This window comes from Dama dama, chromosome 33 (genome assembly GCF_033118175.1).
Source record: "Dama dama isolate Ldn47 chromosome 33, ASM3311817v1, whole genome shotgun sequence".
Classification (NCBI taxonomy): Eukaryota; Metazoa; Chordata; class Mammalia; order Artiodactyla; family Cervidae; genus Dama; species Dama dama.
Window position 1 is genome coordinate 22,594,165 of NC_083713.1, and position 16,730 is coordinate 22,610,894.

General features: G+C 41.4%; 1 protein-coding gene across 1 annotated transcript; it reads left to right on the plus strand.

Moving 5' to 3' along the window:
• The first annotated feature begins 9,091 nt into the window (after nt 1-9,091).
• IFT70B (intraflagellar transport 70B) lies at nt 9,092-11,942 on the plus strand. The gene has a single exon (XM_061135539.1). It carries the CDS (start codon nt 9,145-9,147, stop codon nt 11,140-11,142), a length of 1,998 nt encoding a protein of 665 aa, XP_060991522.1. The 5' UTR covers nt 9,092-9,144; the 3' UTR covers nt 11,143-11,942.
• Nucleotides 11,943-16,730: the final 4,788 nt, after the last annotated feature.

A 16,730-nucleotide genomic window follows, 5' to 3' on the forward strand; every position in this document is an offset into this window, starting at 1 on the left:
ATCTTTCCAACTCACACCACGTTTCAGCAGGATGAACTTTCTACAAATACACCAGGTGAGGTTTTTTTTCTTTTCACTTTTGCACTGAAATTCTATCTCTCTCTCAGATCTGCCAGCTTGAATCCTACTGAATCTTTAAGGCTTGTCCACAGGGTCACCCCACTTCTCCAGCATGTCAGTTCTCAGTGGGAGCTGCACTACGCTAAGGCGGCACTTTGAATATTTGTGGGGATGCTTTTCTGGTGTTAGTGTGATTAAGCACTTATATATATTACACTATATACTATAAGCCATTTTTCATCTATTTCCTCTTTATGTTACAGTAGGGATATTATGTTGATTTTTAAAAATTAAGTATGGAAGGAAAAGTAAAAGACCAAGAAGAATCACGACACTTCACTTCTGAAAAAGGAAAGCATGAGGGGTTTTTCCCCAACCACCTGTAGATCTTTAACGAAGCTACGGAAATTAAGACCATGTTATGTTGGTTGAAAACTTGATAAACTGACAGCGGAAAAGAATAAAGAGCCCCAAAACAGGCCTATAGAACTTTGTCTATTATACAGGAAGCATGCCTAATTGATGTGGACTGAGAGACTTCAATAAATGGAACTGAGAAAACAGGGTTATCTATATGGGAAAAGAACCAAACTGAATTTCTTTCTCACATCATATACAAAAATCAACTCCAGATGGATTAAAAATGTAAGTGCAGAAACAAAACTTTAAAAATATATATGTGAAAAAAATATATATGTGTGAATATAATTTAGCCATAGAATAGGGAAAAATTTTTGAAACAAAACATAAAAAGCACTGACTATAAAAGGAAAAGGAATAAATTTGACTACATTAAACTTAAGTTCTTTATCTTAAAGAAAGTGAAACATTACAAACTAGCAGAAGATGTTTGTAATTCACATAACTGATAAAGGATTAGTATCAAAGTACATAAAGAACTCCTAGATATCAATTAAAAAACACACACTAACATGCACTGAAGAATTGATGCTTTTGAACCATGGTGTTGGAGAAGACTCTTGAGAGTCCCTTGGGCTTCAAGGAGATCAAACCAGTCAATCCCAAAGGAAATCAGTCCTGAGTGTTCATTGGAAGGACTGATGCTGAAGCTGAAACTCCAATACTTTGGCCACCTGATGTGAAGAACTGACTCATTGGTAAAGACCCTGATGCTGGGAAAGGTTGAGGGCAGGAGAAGAAGGGGGCAACAGAGGATGAGATGGTTGGATGGCATCACTGACTCAATGGACATGAGTTTGGGTAAACTCTGGGAGTTGGTGAAAGACAGGGAAGCCTGGCGAGCTGCAGTCTAGGGGGGTCCCAAAGATTCAGACACAACTGAGTGACTGAACTGGACTGACTGTTGAACTTTGCAGTTTGATATTGGAATACATTCTTAAATAAATGTGGTTATGTAATACACCATTTTAATGTGCATTTCTCACTTTATGTTTTTCTGCCAATGATTTATTACTTGCTGTTTATTTTATATTTATTTATACTGTAGAAATGATGTTAGACAAGAAGCAAATTCAACCGATTTTCTTATTCGAGTTCAAAATGGGTCACAAAGCAGTGGACACAACTTGCAACATCAACAATGCATTTGGCCCAGGAACCGCTAGTTACCATGCAGCGCAGCAGTGGTTCAAGAAATTTTGCAAAGGAGAGGAAAGCCTTGAAGATGAGGTACATAGTAGATAGCAATTGGAAGCTGACCACAACCAACTGAGAGCATCATCTATGCCGATCCTCTTATAACTACACAAGAAGTTGCCCAAGAACTCAACATCGACCATTCTGTGGTTGACTGGCATTTGAAGCAAACAGGAAAGGTGAAAAAACTCATGCCTCATGAGCTGAACAAACATGAAAAAAATCATCTTTCTGAAATGTTGTCTTCTCTTATTCTACACAACAACGATGAACCACATCGGACTCTGATGTGCGACAAAAAGGTGGATTTTATACAATAACCAGCAATGACCAGCTTAGCAGTTGGACCAAGAAATTCCAAAGCATGTTCCAAAGCCAAACTTGCACCAAAAGAGGTTATGGTCTCTGTTTGGTGGTCCGCTGCCAGTCTGATCCACTACAACTTTCTGAATCCCAGGTGAAACCATTACAGCTGAGAAGTATGCTTGGCAAATTGATGAGATGCACCAAAAACTGCAACGCCTGCAGCTGGCACTGGTCAACAGAAAGAGCCCAATTCTTCTGCATGACAATACCCGACCCCACTTTGCACAACCAACACTTCAAAAGTTGAACAAATTGGCCTAGGAATTGTTGCCTTATCTTCCATATTTGCTTGGTCTTTTGCTAACAAACTACCATTTCTTCAAATATCCCGACAACCTTTTCCACAACCAGCAGGAGGCAGAAAATGCTTTCCAAGAATACTGACTCCCTAAGTATGGAATTCTATGCCACGGGAATAAACACACTTACTTTGTTGGCAAAAATGTGTTGACTGTAATGGTTCCTATTTTGATTAATAAAGATGTATTTGAACCTAGTTGTAATGATTTAAAATTTCCTGTTCAAAATAGCAATTACTTTTATACCAACCTAATATACACTCCTAGTGGAAATTAAATTAGAGCAGCTATTGTGGAAAACAGTTGATTTTACCTACTAAAGTTAAAACATATCAGTACTCTAATGACACAATAATTCCACTTCTAGGTTTATATACAGGAAAACTCCTAGACATACATGCCAAGAGGCGTGTACAAAAATTTCCACAGCAACACTTTCCAAATAATAACTTGTATTTAGAAAAACTGAAATGCCCACTGACAGAAGAGTGAGTAAATCATGGACTATTCACATGATGTTATACAGCAGAGCAGTTGAAACCACTGAACCACACTGCCACATGCAACAATATGGATGAATGTTAGAATTGCAATATTAACTGAAAAGAGAACATGCTATGCAAACTTTTTTCTTAAGGCTGAAACAATTAAAATGAGAATGTTTAACAAATTCATACAGATTCAATGAAGTTATATAAAAAAGGAAGCAAGACATGACCAATATGGAATTCAGGGTAATGGTTACCTAAAACAAGGAGACAAAAAGATAGCAGGGAGGGATCTGCATCTCCAGGGTCAGATGGAGGTTACAGTAAAGGTCCTATCTTTTCTGTTGGGTGGTGTTTCAATGGTGATTATCACATTATTTAAAATACCTAGCTAAACAAACAGCAGACTAGAAGAGGACCACACACAGACCAACAATGGAGAGTGTGTCAATGACCAAGGATTATGATTAGTTACTTCATACACCTACAATTTAAGAGAAATAAGGAAAGAAAAATGAGACAAGAGAGAAAATAAATTATGCATGTACAATGTTACATATTATATATAAACTTCATTTCAAAACAGTAAAGAGGGCCTTGGACAATATTTGTTATAAAAGGGAGGAGGAAGGTATTTGATAGGGTTGCAAATCACTGCTTCAGCCAAATGAGGTTCAATGTTACTATAAACTCTGAACCTCCATGTCATGTCATATCATTCTTGCATGCATGCATGCTAAGTCACTTCAGTCGTGTCCAACTCTTTGTGACCCTATGGATGGTAGCCTGCCAAGCTCCCCTGTCCATGTGGTTCTCCAGGCAAGAATCCTGGAGTGGGTTGCCATGCCCTCCTCCAGGGAATCTTCCCCACCCAGGAATTGAACCCACATCTGTTTGGCAGATTCTGCATCTGTTGGGCAGATTCTGCATTAGCAGGAGGGTTCTTTACCACTAGTACCATCTGGGTAGCCCTATATCATTCTTAAAGCACTGCATATGTTGCCTGGCTTATGATTTTTTTTTTTAATGTATTTATAGTATCTCCCCTGGACTATATGTATGCTCCTTGAAGATTCTGGACTCTCCACAATATGCAGTACCTTGGGTAGAGAAAGCACTCATTAATTTGTTGAATGAACAAAATATAATTAATTTGGTGCTTTAATTTATGCCAGATAACAGCCCTTCACATTCTGGAGTTTATCAGAATTCAAGAATACAACATCTGAAGTATCAGTAGAACATCTATTCCTGGATGGCAGATGTTTAACTCAGTAAATTTGTCCCATACTTGTTTAAGCAAAAAATACTCTAATATGACTCCAAAGAAATCTCAATAGCTCCATATATGTAATAACAATAAAGTGCATTAAGTATTTACTACAGGCCAGTGTGTGTGTGTGTGTGTGTTAATTCGCTTCAGTCTTGTCCGGCTCTTTGCGACCCTATAGACTGTAGCCTGCCAGACTCCCCTGTCCACGGGATTCTCCAAACAAGAATGCTGCAGTGCGTTGCCATGCCCTCCTCCAGGGGCTCTTCCCAAACCAGGGATCAAACCTGTGTCTCTTACATCTCCTGCTTTGGCAGGCAGGTTCTTTACCACTAGTGCCTGGGAAGCCCACTATGGGCCAGACGCTTTGTATTATCTTGAACAAAGAAATGGTTTTGGTCTCTTTTACCAATAAAGAAGCCATGATTCAGTGAGGCTAAGAACCTTTTCCATGTCTACATTGTTGGTATGGCAGAACAGTGATTGGACTTCAGGTGGCTTTATAAAACCAAATTAGCCTCTTTCAAATATGTTATGCCAACTATGGACATCTTCATGTCTTACTCAATTTTTTCTTTATTTCTTTGCTTTTTTGTTATTATAAGTCTTTTGCATATAGAAGGGAAAGTCTCCAGGGTTCCATTTGCCAAGGCCAGAGAAGGACAAAAGTTAAAAGCTTCATGAGGTTCCCACAGGAAAACTCTTAAATAAGAAGGGAGATAAAATGCCTTAAAATCTTTGTAAGAGTTCCAGTAAGAGATGAGCGAAAGCCATATAGGCACGTTGCAAATCTAGAAGAGAGATGGTGGTGGCAGAAACCAGAGCAACGGCAGTAGAAATTGGAGAGAAACATAGAGATATTTCAGGGGCAGAATTGTCAGAACTTGATTCTCTGGACGTGAGGAATGTGGGGGCAGGAGGCTTGAAGGACAGACTTGACTTCTGAGTTGGTCTCTTAGTTCACCAGCACAGACCCTGGGCATGTATTCCATAACTCTCCACAGAGAAATCCTTAAAAAGGAGTATACTACTTTTCAACAGGATAGCTGGTTATCAACACCATCATGGATGGCTCTCTGATGGAAAAACATTTTGGAGGCTTCGCATGTCAGAAAATGTGTTCAGAGGCTGATGATATTTTTCTTTTAGGAATATCATCTTTTAACCATATATTCAAAGACCTTTCCCATCCAATTTATTATTTTCATAGCTGTATTACAGAAATGAAAACAAGCATAGATAGGATATATGTGACTATGAAGGGTACCAGTCTTGGAAGAAAAAAATGATACCATGATTCATTGCCTATTGGAACTAAGAGCAGTGAAAAAAATGTTCAAATGAACTGATTTAGGTAGCAGCCCCAGCAGTGCATTCCACAGCACACTCTAACTGCAGGGAATGAATATTTCAATGGCAGTACACAAAGTTGTGTGTTCTCTGCTAATTCCTTTTTGTAAAGTTATTGTGTTCTGCCTAATAAATTAGTTTGGATAATAACATCATAAACCTTAAAATAGAAATCATTTGATCAAAAGCAAAATATACCAAGGAAATACATTACCATCTAAAATATTAATAGAGCTAGAACTATTGGGGGAAAAAAAGATTAAGCTCTCAATGAGGTTCAATTTCTCACCATCTGAGCATAAATATTCTCAAGTGCTGATTCAGCACACAGTCTTTTCCAAAAGTCTTAAAAGATTGAACAGATGCTCCTAAAGGTCAGCGAACTTCATTACAAATTGACACTAATTCTTTCTTTTCTTCCCTGTTTTCGGGGTGGAGGGGTAAGAGGCAAGAGGTGGTGAAAGGAGGATCAGTTCTATCATTATCAATGGACACACAGGACCGAAAAAATCAAGCTGGCCTCCAGAGGAAGCCAGGAAATTGAGCCTCTCCATCTTTCACCCAGCATAAAAACAGTCTAAAATAAATGGGAGACAGAAATAACAACTTGGAAAATGATTTTGCTGAATGTCTTCCTTTCTCAAGATGTCTGACCACAGCTATGCTTGAAATACTCATAGATGAACAATATTTGCCCAAAAGATGTGGTTATTTTTACAAGGCAAATAAGAAACAATCATTTCCAATTATTTTTAAAAAGAAATACCAAATAGAATATACATGGGGTTTGATCACCTCAATTTTGACAGGCAGAAAGATAAGCATGTTAGGAACCAAATGTCATGCTTTTAGCTCCTATACATTTTGCCCAAATGAAATTCCTATGTGGTAAATATGCCTCCCTTTATGCAGCAAAATCCACCCTGAGTCCAACACCATTTTCCTAAAGTCTAATTCCTTTCAACAAGGCACTAAATCTTTTTATTGCAACCACCAAATGTTTTCTTATTGCTAGAAATGGTACAATACACTAACTTTTTGATACATGCCCCAGCTTTCCAAGATTCTGTTGGAAAGAAAGTGATCCTTTATGACATTTTGTAATATCCCGCCCCATTTATTACTTTCCAGAATTTCTATCATTAATTAAAGGGCCTTCTTTCACCATCCCCTGCCACCACCACCCCCCAAAAAACCTAATCTATTCCCCAATTGCCTATCATAGACTAAATAAAAGTCGGTCTATCACAGCAGCAGGCACGGTCATGCCAATTTCACAGTGTGATTTGTGCACTCATTTCATTTTGAAAATGACCCTGCCCTCCATCTGTCTAAGCCGAATGTCCTGCTTTTTTCAAGCCAGGCCTCAGGAGCAGCAGCACATGAAATAAGGAAGAAGACAGAATGGCCTCCCTCCTGCCCACTTTAGCAGCCACACTCACAGCAGGGGAAGCAGCACAAAGAGGGGAACCTCAACTGATGCCTGTAGGGATGGGAGAAATCCAGGGGAGAACAGAGGCCTTCTATTTTGCTTCCATTCCCAAGAGGCCATTTGAAGGTGAATGCTTTCATGATGCAATACAACCCTGAAAATTGGATTGATAGACTAAAGATACAAAACACAATTTCCCATTTCCATGTTCTGTCTTGTTACCTTGATTTATAATAGCATCTTACCCAAAGTATCAGGTCATACATAAGTATTTTAAAAGACTGAGTCTTTTGGATAATTTTTTTCCCCAAGAGCTAAGTATCAATCAAGCAGGCATGAAGGAGAAGGCATCCTATTCCTTTACCACTGAGCAGCACTAGACAGCATCCGTCAAACCATATACCTCTTTGGGCTGAAGACCGGAAAGGATTTCAGCAGAGATTGGGTTGGAAGAAGTCTCGGAGTTAGGTTACTGAGTTATGACCAAAGAAAGTCTTTCTCAGCAGCTTTCTCTGGGCATCCTGGGTGGCCCACTCAAACCCACTGGAAGGAGTGCAGTGTGTCTTTTACTTGGTATTCACGCAGTGGACAGTTCCTTGTCCAGTTTCATGCTTCAGCAGAACACAACTCTGGCAAACTTTGCAGCAAGGGAGAGGAATGGATAAGAATATGAAGTCAATTTCTTGATAGCATATCATTCAGATGTCCAACTGAAGTCTCTTCTTAGCTATAATAGATGATTAGGAAATTCACCACCTCCCACTTATCACCTCCTTAACATCTGCTCACAGCTGCAATTCAGGGAAGAAAGTTCAAAGTCTACCAGCTAAAGTTGCTTGTTTGTTTTAATAGAAAAAATAACAACCAAGAAAGCAAGACACTGTATTCCCTCAAAGCTGGGCCCTTATGTGATACATGCGTGCGTGCTCCGTCGCTTCAGTCTGTCCTACTCATTGCGATCCTATGGACTGTAGTGTGCCAGGCTCCTCTGTCCATGGGACTCTCCAGGCAAGAATACTGGAGTGGGTTACCACTTCCTTCTCCAAGAGATCTTCCCAACCCAGGGATTGAACCTGCATCTCTTATGTTGCCTGCATTGTCAGCTGAGTTCTTTACCATTAGCGCCACTTGGGAAGCCCCATACTGAGCACTATTAAATTCCAAAGAATTTATACACAAATAGACCTTAAGGTAGTAACACAGAATCTAGGGCATCTATTCCAAATACATAAGAAAGGAACAAAAGAAAATCCAGCCACAGATTAAGTAGGTTGGAAAGTTAAAAGAGTTAACGGTGCACAGAAAAGGGAAAACTTGGAATGTGCTTCCTCCTCGCCTCCACCCTTCTTGGAAAACACGAGGTTGTAGATTTATGCAAGGTTTTTCCACTTCGTGGTGAAATCTGGAGAGTCAAGGCAGACCACAGAGCCAAGTTTAAACGCTAAAATGAACTCGGTAATATTTGTAGTTACGGAAAAACGGGGGGAGCGGGAGGGGTAGTGGGAGCAGGAGCTGAGGCTCTTGAAACTAAAGCCAAACCTAAGTATCACATAAACTCCAAGCACTCTTTCCTGCTATCAACCTCTGAAACGACAAAATAAGAACTCCTGATCGCTGCACTATTTTGTTCTTAGAAAGTGCGCCCACGGGACGACCCAAAGACAGAAAGTCCACTGTAATTCGGGGAGAATACCAAACTGACATTCCTCTTTTTCCATTCCCGTTTCATTCACCAAAACAACGTGAAACAACACCATGTATATGCACCGCACAGTGTCTAAAGGATCAAAAACGGAAGGGACTTCGAACCGTAAACCTTCCACCTCCGCGCCAGAGACACAACAGGCAGTCAACAATCCTCATTTACCACGGAACGGAGGGTGACCACGACCTCATCTCCCCTCACCTCAGGGTCCGCCCCGAGGGGACTACGCCTCCCAGGATGCAGCGCGGCTACGTCCGCTGGCGGCGCGAACCGGTGCATGCCGGGAAGTAGAGTTTCCGTCTTCGAACGGCCGGGAGGTCTTTCCTCTCGCGTCTAACGCCGCTCACACTCTGGAGTCTTCAGGCACCAGGCCAATAATTGAGATACACACATTAATGACTCTTTCCAATATCAGGTTGATCGTTCCGCTGCAAAATACTTTAGGAGCAACCCCCCCACCCCCAAAGCCCATTAAAAACACCAACCTTCTTCGCAGCCTTCCGTTTCCGGTTGTCTTGTTGCCCTGGTAACGAGCGTAAGCAACCTCGGAGGCGGTTATGGCGGGGCTGGGAGGTTCGCAGATCCCCGACGGGGAGTTCACCGCGGTTGTGTACCGGCTCATCCGGGATGCCCGGTACGCCGAGGCCGTGCAGCTGCTGGGCGGAGAGCTCCAGCGGAGCCCGAAAAGCCGCGCCGGGCTGTCGCTGCTGGGCTACTGCTACTACCGCCTACAGGAGTTCGCGCAGGCGGCCGAATGCTATGAGCAGCTGCGCCAACTGCACCCGGAGCTGGAGCAGTACCGCCTGTACCAGGCCCAGGCCCTGTACAAGGCCTGCCTCTACCCAGAGGCCACCCGCGTGTCCTTCCTCCTCCTGGACAACCCCGCCTACCACAACCGGGTCCTCCGTCTCCAAGCCGCGATCAAGTACAGCGAAGGCGACCTGCCCGGGGCCAGGAGCCTGGTGGAGCAGCTACTGAGTGGAGAAGGAGGAGAAGACAGCGGGGGCGAGAACGAGCTGGATGGCCAGGTCAATCTGGGTTGTTTGCTGTACAAGGAGGGACATTATGAAGCCGCGTGTTCCAAGTTCTCTGCGGCCCTGCAGGCTTCGGGCTACCGTCCTGATCTTTCCTACAACCTGGCTTTGGCCTATTACAGCAGCCGGCACTATGCCCCAGCTCTGAAGCATATCGCGGACATTATTGAGCGTGGCATCCGGCAGCACCCAGAGCTGGGTGTGGGCATGACCACTGAGGGCATTGACGTTCGAAGTGTTGGCAACACCTTAGTCCTTCACCAGACTGCTCTGGTGGAAGCCTTCAACCTCAGGGCCGCCATAGAATACCAACTGAGAAACTATGAGGCGGCCCAGGAAGCCCTCACTGACATGCCACCAAGGGCAGAGGAAGAGTTAGACCCCGTGACCCTGCACAATCAGGCACTAATGAACATGGATGCCAGGCCCACAGAAGGGTTTGAAAAACTACAGTTTTTGCTCCAACAGAACCCCTTTCCCCCAGAGACCTTTGGCAACCTGTTGCTGCTCTATTGTGAATATGAGTATTTTGACCTGGCAGCAGATGTCCTGGCAGAGAATGCCCATTTGACTTACGAATTCCTCACACCCTATCTCTATGACTTCTTGGATGCCATGATCACTTGCCAGACAGCCCCTGAAGAGGCTTTCCTTAAGCTTGAGGGCCTAGCAGGGATGCTGACTGAACAGCTCCGGAAACTTACCATACAAGTGCAGGAAGCAAGACACAATAAAGATGATGAAGCTGTCAAAAAGGCAGTAAATGAATATGATGAAACCCTTGAGAAGTACATTCCTGTGTTGATGGCCCAGGCCAAAATCTACTGGAACCTTGAAAATTACCCAATGGTGGAAAAACTCTTCCGCAAATCTGTGGAATTCTGTAATGACCACCATGTGTGGAAGCTGAATGTGGCTCATGTTCTGTTCATGCAGGAAAACAAATACAAAGAAGCCATAGGTTTTTATGAGCCAATAGTCAAGAAGCATTATGACAACATCCTGAATGTCAGTGCTGTTGTGCTGGCCAACCTGTGTGTTTCATATATTATGACAAGTCAGAATGAAGAAGCTGAGGAGTTGATGAGGAAGATTGGAAAGGAGGAAGATCAGCTCTCCTATGATGATCCAGATAAGAAAATGTACCATCTCTGCATTGTGAATTTGGTGATAGGGACGCTTTACTGTGCCAAAGGAAATTATGACTTTGGTATTTCCCGGGTTGTCAAAAGCTTGGAACCTTATAATAAAAAACTAGGAACTGATACATGGTATTATGCCAAAAGATGCTTCCTGTCATTATTAGAAAACATGTCAAAACACACCATCATGCTTCGTGACAGTGTCGTTCAAGAATGTGTTCAGTTTTTAGAACACTGCGAACTTTATGGGAGGGACATACCTGCAGTTATTGAAGAAACCTTGGAAGAAGAAAGAACGCATATTGGAAAGAATACAGTCACATATGAATCCAGAGAGTTAAAAGCTTTGATTTATGATATTATAGGATGGAATATGTAGTAGTGTCTGATAGTGGCCTTATCATAATGGTTTTATATCTGTTTTTCACTCTTGCTTTTTATCTCCAGTTAGCTAGTGGCATATTTACATTTGTTACATGTTGGACTTTGTACAGTTCAAAATTATAATAAAAATAATTAGTATTTTTAAAAAATCTTCACAAAGTGAAATGTAAGAACATCTAGAAACATTTATGAAAATTCAGAACTGCCTGGGGACACTATTTCTATTAGAACTTGTTAGAACCCATGTTCCCTCTCTGCTACCATTTGTGCTTTGTATTTTGAGTGACCTGCATAAAGGTTATATTATCCAGGGACTTGGTACTAGTCCTATCAGGCCCAGAACTCTGTAGTTAATGTATAGGATTTCTAGGCTTTTAATAATCTCAGGGATTGTGTGTTCTAATTCATAGTTTGTAATGAATACATATTATATAGCATTAGGATGTTTTTCAGAGTTTTCAATATAAAATATAATGCTTTATGTAAACAAAATACCTTACACTATAAATGTTTTTTTGTTGCTGCTGTTTTTTTTTTAATGTGCAAGTCAGTGGGAGACCTTGTGCCCTTAACAAAATTATGGTGCTGTGGTTTAGAGACAATAAACAGTTGTCAAAGAATTTTACATAGTTTTCTTTTGTTCCACTTGTTAATAATCTGAGTACATAAGCAACATATAGTGTTTTTCATAACTCTGTTCTCCTTTATCTTTAACAGTGAGGAATAGCAGAGGTCCCATGGGAACTGGGTGCTTACTTCCCACGTTTGTATTTCTAACTTAGGATATGTTAATGCTGGCGTTGTTTGTGTGTAGTAACCTCTCAGGAAGAGAAAAATCTAAGCTATTTCCATGACCCCACCAAACTTCTCTTCCACCTCCATCACAGATGAAAAGGTCAATTCTGAAACCTCCTCTGGTAGATTCATAATGCTGTGTTAGGGCCACAACCCTTCCAATGAAAACCCCACTCATTCTGCTTAGGCATTTTTATTTTCTGAACCATACAAGAGCCTTACCTTGTTTCCCCACCCCTTTTCTTTCCATAAATCTGTCAACCCCAACTCTTGACCTGGCTTAGAGAAAAACAAAGTAGCTTGAATTATATGAAATTGCTGGTTTTGGAAGTTTTTAAACTATAAAACTAGCAATTTTTTTATGGTCCAACCTAATAGTGTTCTACTGAAAGATAGTGAACCCTGCTGTGATGTTCAGTTCAGTCGCTCAGTCAAGTCCGACTCTTTGTGACCCCATGGATTGCAGCATGTTAAGGTTTCCCTGTCCTTCACTATCTCCCGGAGCTTGCTCAAACTCACATCCATTGACTCGATGATGCCCTCCAACCATCTCCTCCTCTGTCGTCCTTCTCCTGTCTTCAATCTTTCCTAGCATCAGGGTCTTTTACAATGAGGCAGTTCTTCGCATCTGGTGGCCAAAGTATTGGAGTTTCAGCTTCAGCACCAGTTCTTCCAATGAATATTCAGGATTCATTTCCTTTAGGATGGACTGGTTTGATCTCCTTGCAGTCCAAAGGACTCTCAAGAGTCTTCTCTAACGCCACAGTTCAAAAGCATCAATTATTCGGCACTCAGCTTTCTTTATAGTTCAACACTCACATCCATACTGGAAAAACCATAGTTTGACAGACCTTTGTCAGCAAAGTAATGTCTCTGCTTTTTAATATGCTGTCTAGATTGGTTACAGCTTTTCTTTTAAGGAGCAAGTGTCTTTTAATTTCATGGCTGCAGTCACCATCTGCAGTGATTTTGGAGCCCACCAAAATAAAGTCTCTCATTGTTTCCACTGTTTCCCCATCTATTTGCCATGAAGTGATGGGACTGGATGCCATGATCTTAGTTTTTTGAATGCTGAGTTGAGATGATGATTTTTTTTTTCCCTTCAAGGAGAAATCACTTAGCCACATAGGTACCCATACTGGGACCCACATAGGTTCTCAGCATAAATCCTCTGTAGCATGACCTTCTGGGTGCTCAAATTCTACTAGAGCTATCAGAAAATGGCTTATTATGAAGTCCAACGATTTTTTAATTTATAGCAATTTTAATCTTAATTACATAAGCTGATACCATTTACCACTGATGTTTGAACCCACACTGGGAGGACAATCAGTGTTTAATGACCCCTTTAGTGCATCCCTTAGTGCAATTCCATCATTGGGAAATGTTCTTTAACAACCTCTGTGCTAAAAGTGTTGTTGCTTCATTGTGCAGTAGCTCTGTGCCTTCTCAATCTTCATAGCCCCTTAACATTTGGAAAGTAAATCAATTGAAATCTTATTTTTAACAGCCATGTTTTAAAAAAATAGGGGTGTTTTTTTTTCATATTTCCTCAACTTTTCTCTTAAAAAAAAAAAAAAAAAAAGCAGAAAGTGTAAGTAATGTTAACCACCCAAAAGTAAATGTTTTCCAGATTCCCTTTTGCAAATAGCTCAGTCTTTATTCAACCACACTTTATTTACCCAGGTGCTGTGTGTTTGTGGTTTGCATGTATGTGTAATTTAGCCTTTCAGAACATAAAAAGCTTTTCAGAACAGTTTTTAACCCCTTGCCGCTAGGCAGTTGGGATTTCCTGGTTAGTAATGCATCAGGAAATCCTGACTGGTCCTACTACTGAGGGAAGGAATAAAGGTCAATTATGGCATTTGTCCCCTTCCTTACACAAGCTCTCCAGAGAGGTACCCACCAGAATTGATAGATCCTGTTGCTACCTGGCAACAGCCAAGCCTCCTGAATCAAGCCTACAAAACTGGCCAGCCCTCAGAGCCCTGGAGGAGACTGTGAAGATCTAACTCCCCAGGCACTTACTGTCCTCTAGTTTTAGGATATATTTATTTTAAACTCGCCTTCAAAGTACTCACCTCTGTTTATTGATTTCAGTAGGCAAATAACTTTATGACTCTATATTGCCATTTGAACAAAGGCATTCATCCCTAAAGCTTTTTTCTATGCTCTTAGAACTTCATGGACTCAGTGCTAAAAGCACTTTTCTCAACCAAAAAAAAAAAAAAAAATTCCCTTTATTTCTTCAGTGTTTTACTCCTTTAAGATTTTTTCATAATTCCTGCACAGTATATTTTAAAGGACTACATCCATTATTTCATAGTCTCAGTCAACCCACCTCCTCACACATTCAGAATATAAGCATGTTGTACCCAAGTGGTTATTTCCATTTTCTCAGACATGAACAAAACCTTGCTCTGTGCAGAACCACCAAGTAGACTCGTTTGATCAGTGACAACACGCCTACAAAAGGATTCACATTCCTATGACGGCCCCTCTTTGAATTTCGCCTTAGCTGTGGCCAAGATATTCGCATCAGTGTTATTTGTGAAGGTCAGGTGTGTAGTGGCTAACTCTGACCCACTGGTGAGCAGCAGACAACTGGGAACAGGGAAAACTGCCGTGATGTTTGGCAGAGAGCTCCGAGCACCCAGACGGCTGTAATCACAGACACTCCCCCGCCCCGAGGGGTGACACAGGAACGTACAGGCATGGCCTCTAAGACCTCAGAGGAGCACCTCAGATGGAATCCTAGCAGAACTGTCAGAGGTTTGGCCTGAGGTTATTAGAACAATTTGTGTGTAGAAGGCTATGGGGTAGATGCGCAGATAAATAAGCTTACAAGGAAAAGTGAGACAAGAAAGGGCAAAAGAAAAAAAAACTTTTTTTAAGAAAGGGCAAACGGCTTGGAGAAGCTTTATAGGAGTAACTTTTTGAGCCTTCTGCCATATAACCATAGCTCGCACTCATTTCCACACTGGCACTTGAAGGGTTAGCAGCGCTCGAAGTCTAACCTAGGTAAGCGGTATATGGCTGTCTGCACTACCTGATTTTAAAAAGATAACATCACCAAAGACAAATCTTTCATTTCTAGTGAATAGCAGCATTTTAAAATACAACCTTTTGTCTTAGGTTCTTTTTTTTTTTTGTCTTTTTTTTTTTTTTTAATGACTACCAGCAATCTGGAAACATCTGGGAGATTGTCCTTTCCTGAAAGTGCCTTCTCCCACACTGAGCAGCTTCCTAGCAATGGTGTAACTTGCAGCTCACTACCCACCATTCACTAACTGCCTCTCATTCTGTGCTGATCTACAGCCAGGACTAATGTGACATTTGGAGCTTTTGTTTTCATTTACTGGGCTATCCCTTAGTATTAGTCAAACAACACATTTTGTAACTCTGGGTTCTTGGTTGTCCAACCACATAATCACCATGGCAATAGCCACCAGATTCTAAATTTATACCTTCCTTCTAACTGTAAAATATATGCAACTTTTTGAGTACCTTAATGTTGCTCAAATCCTTCAGCAGCAACCTTAATTCTTAAATTAGGAGTTTTAAGGAACTGTGAATTTCCCAAGAACCTAGATTGGTTTTAGATCATAAAAAAACATTTCTTTAATCTTAGTTTTCAATTTCTAGTCTCCCTATAGGAAAATATATAACTTATGGTAACAGGTTATTCTTACATTTTTAAGTACAGCTCAAAGGAATACAATATAAAAATGCAAATTTATTAAATTCCTCAAATGCAGCACTTCCTTTTATGAGTTTCATATTAAACCTATAAAGGCATCATCACAGGACCTTGTGGATTAAACATTTACAGAACATGACAGCACTTGGGACAAAAGGCTTCCTGGTATTTCTATGGCACGTAGTCATGAAGATAGCAGTCTTTCCTCTCTACTTAGGAGACTCTGTTTCCTTACTTGTGGTCTTCAGTGGAAGGCAATGACTAATAATCTACTTTAACAGACGGAAATTCTATATACATCTGACTTCTGACTGACTACACAGCACAAACAGCCTCGAGCAGTGAAGAAGCCAGCAGAGGCACTTGATTTTGGCTCCATCTTCTGGCAATGCCACTTCCTGGCTACGAACAGTGGGTGTCAGTCATCGTCGCTAAACCTCAGTTGGGCTCCTCAGGTGGCACAGTGGTGAAGTATCCACCTGCCAATGCAGGAAATGCAGGTTTGATCCCTTGGAGAAGCAAACGGCAGAACACTCCATTATTCTTGCCTGAAAATTCCATGGACAGAGGAGCCTAGCGGGCTAGTCCATGGAGTCGCAAAGAGTCGGACATGACTGAGCGACTGAGCAAACCTCAATTATTTCACTGGTAAAAGGGGGACAATACCACCCACTTTACAGGGCTGTTGTGATTACAATCAGAACTTCTTGTCTAGGGTTAAGTGCCCAGCAGTGTCTAGCTAATAGGGGGAAATTAGAAAGTTATTAATGCAATAATCAATTCTAGGGTAGTGCATCCTAAGTCGCTTTAGTCACGTCTGACTCTTTGTCACTATGGACCAGAGTAGTCCATCAGGCTCTCCTGTCCATGGGATTCTCCAGGCAAGAATACTGGAATGGGTTGCCATGCCCTCCATCAGGGGATCTTCCCGACCCAGGGATTGAACTCATGTCTTTTATGTCTCCTGCACTGATAGGCGGGTTCTTCACCACTAAAGACATCTAGTGTTAGGCAAAAATACAGAGACTCAATTAGAATCTGGAGAAGGCAATGGCACCCCATTGCAGTACTCTTGCCTGGAAAATCCC

Bases quoted from the DNA above. Each gene is read 5' to 3' on its own strand.
- IFT70B (XM_061135539.1), top strand. From the start codon at position 9,145: ATGGCGGGGCTGGGAGGTTCGCAGATCCCCGACGGGGAGTTCACCGCG.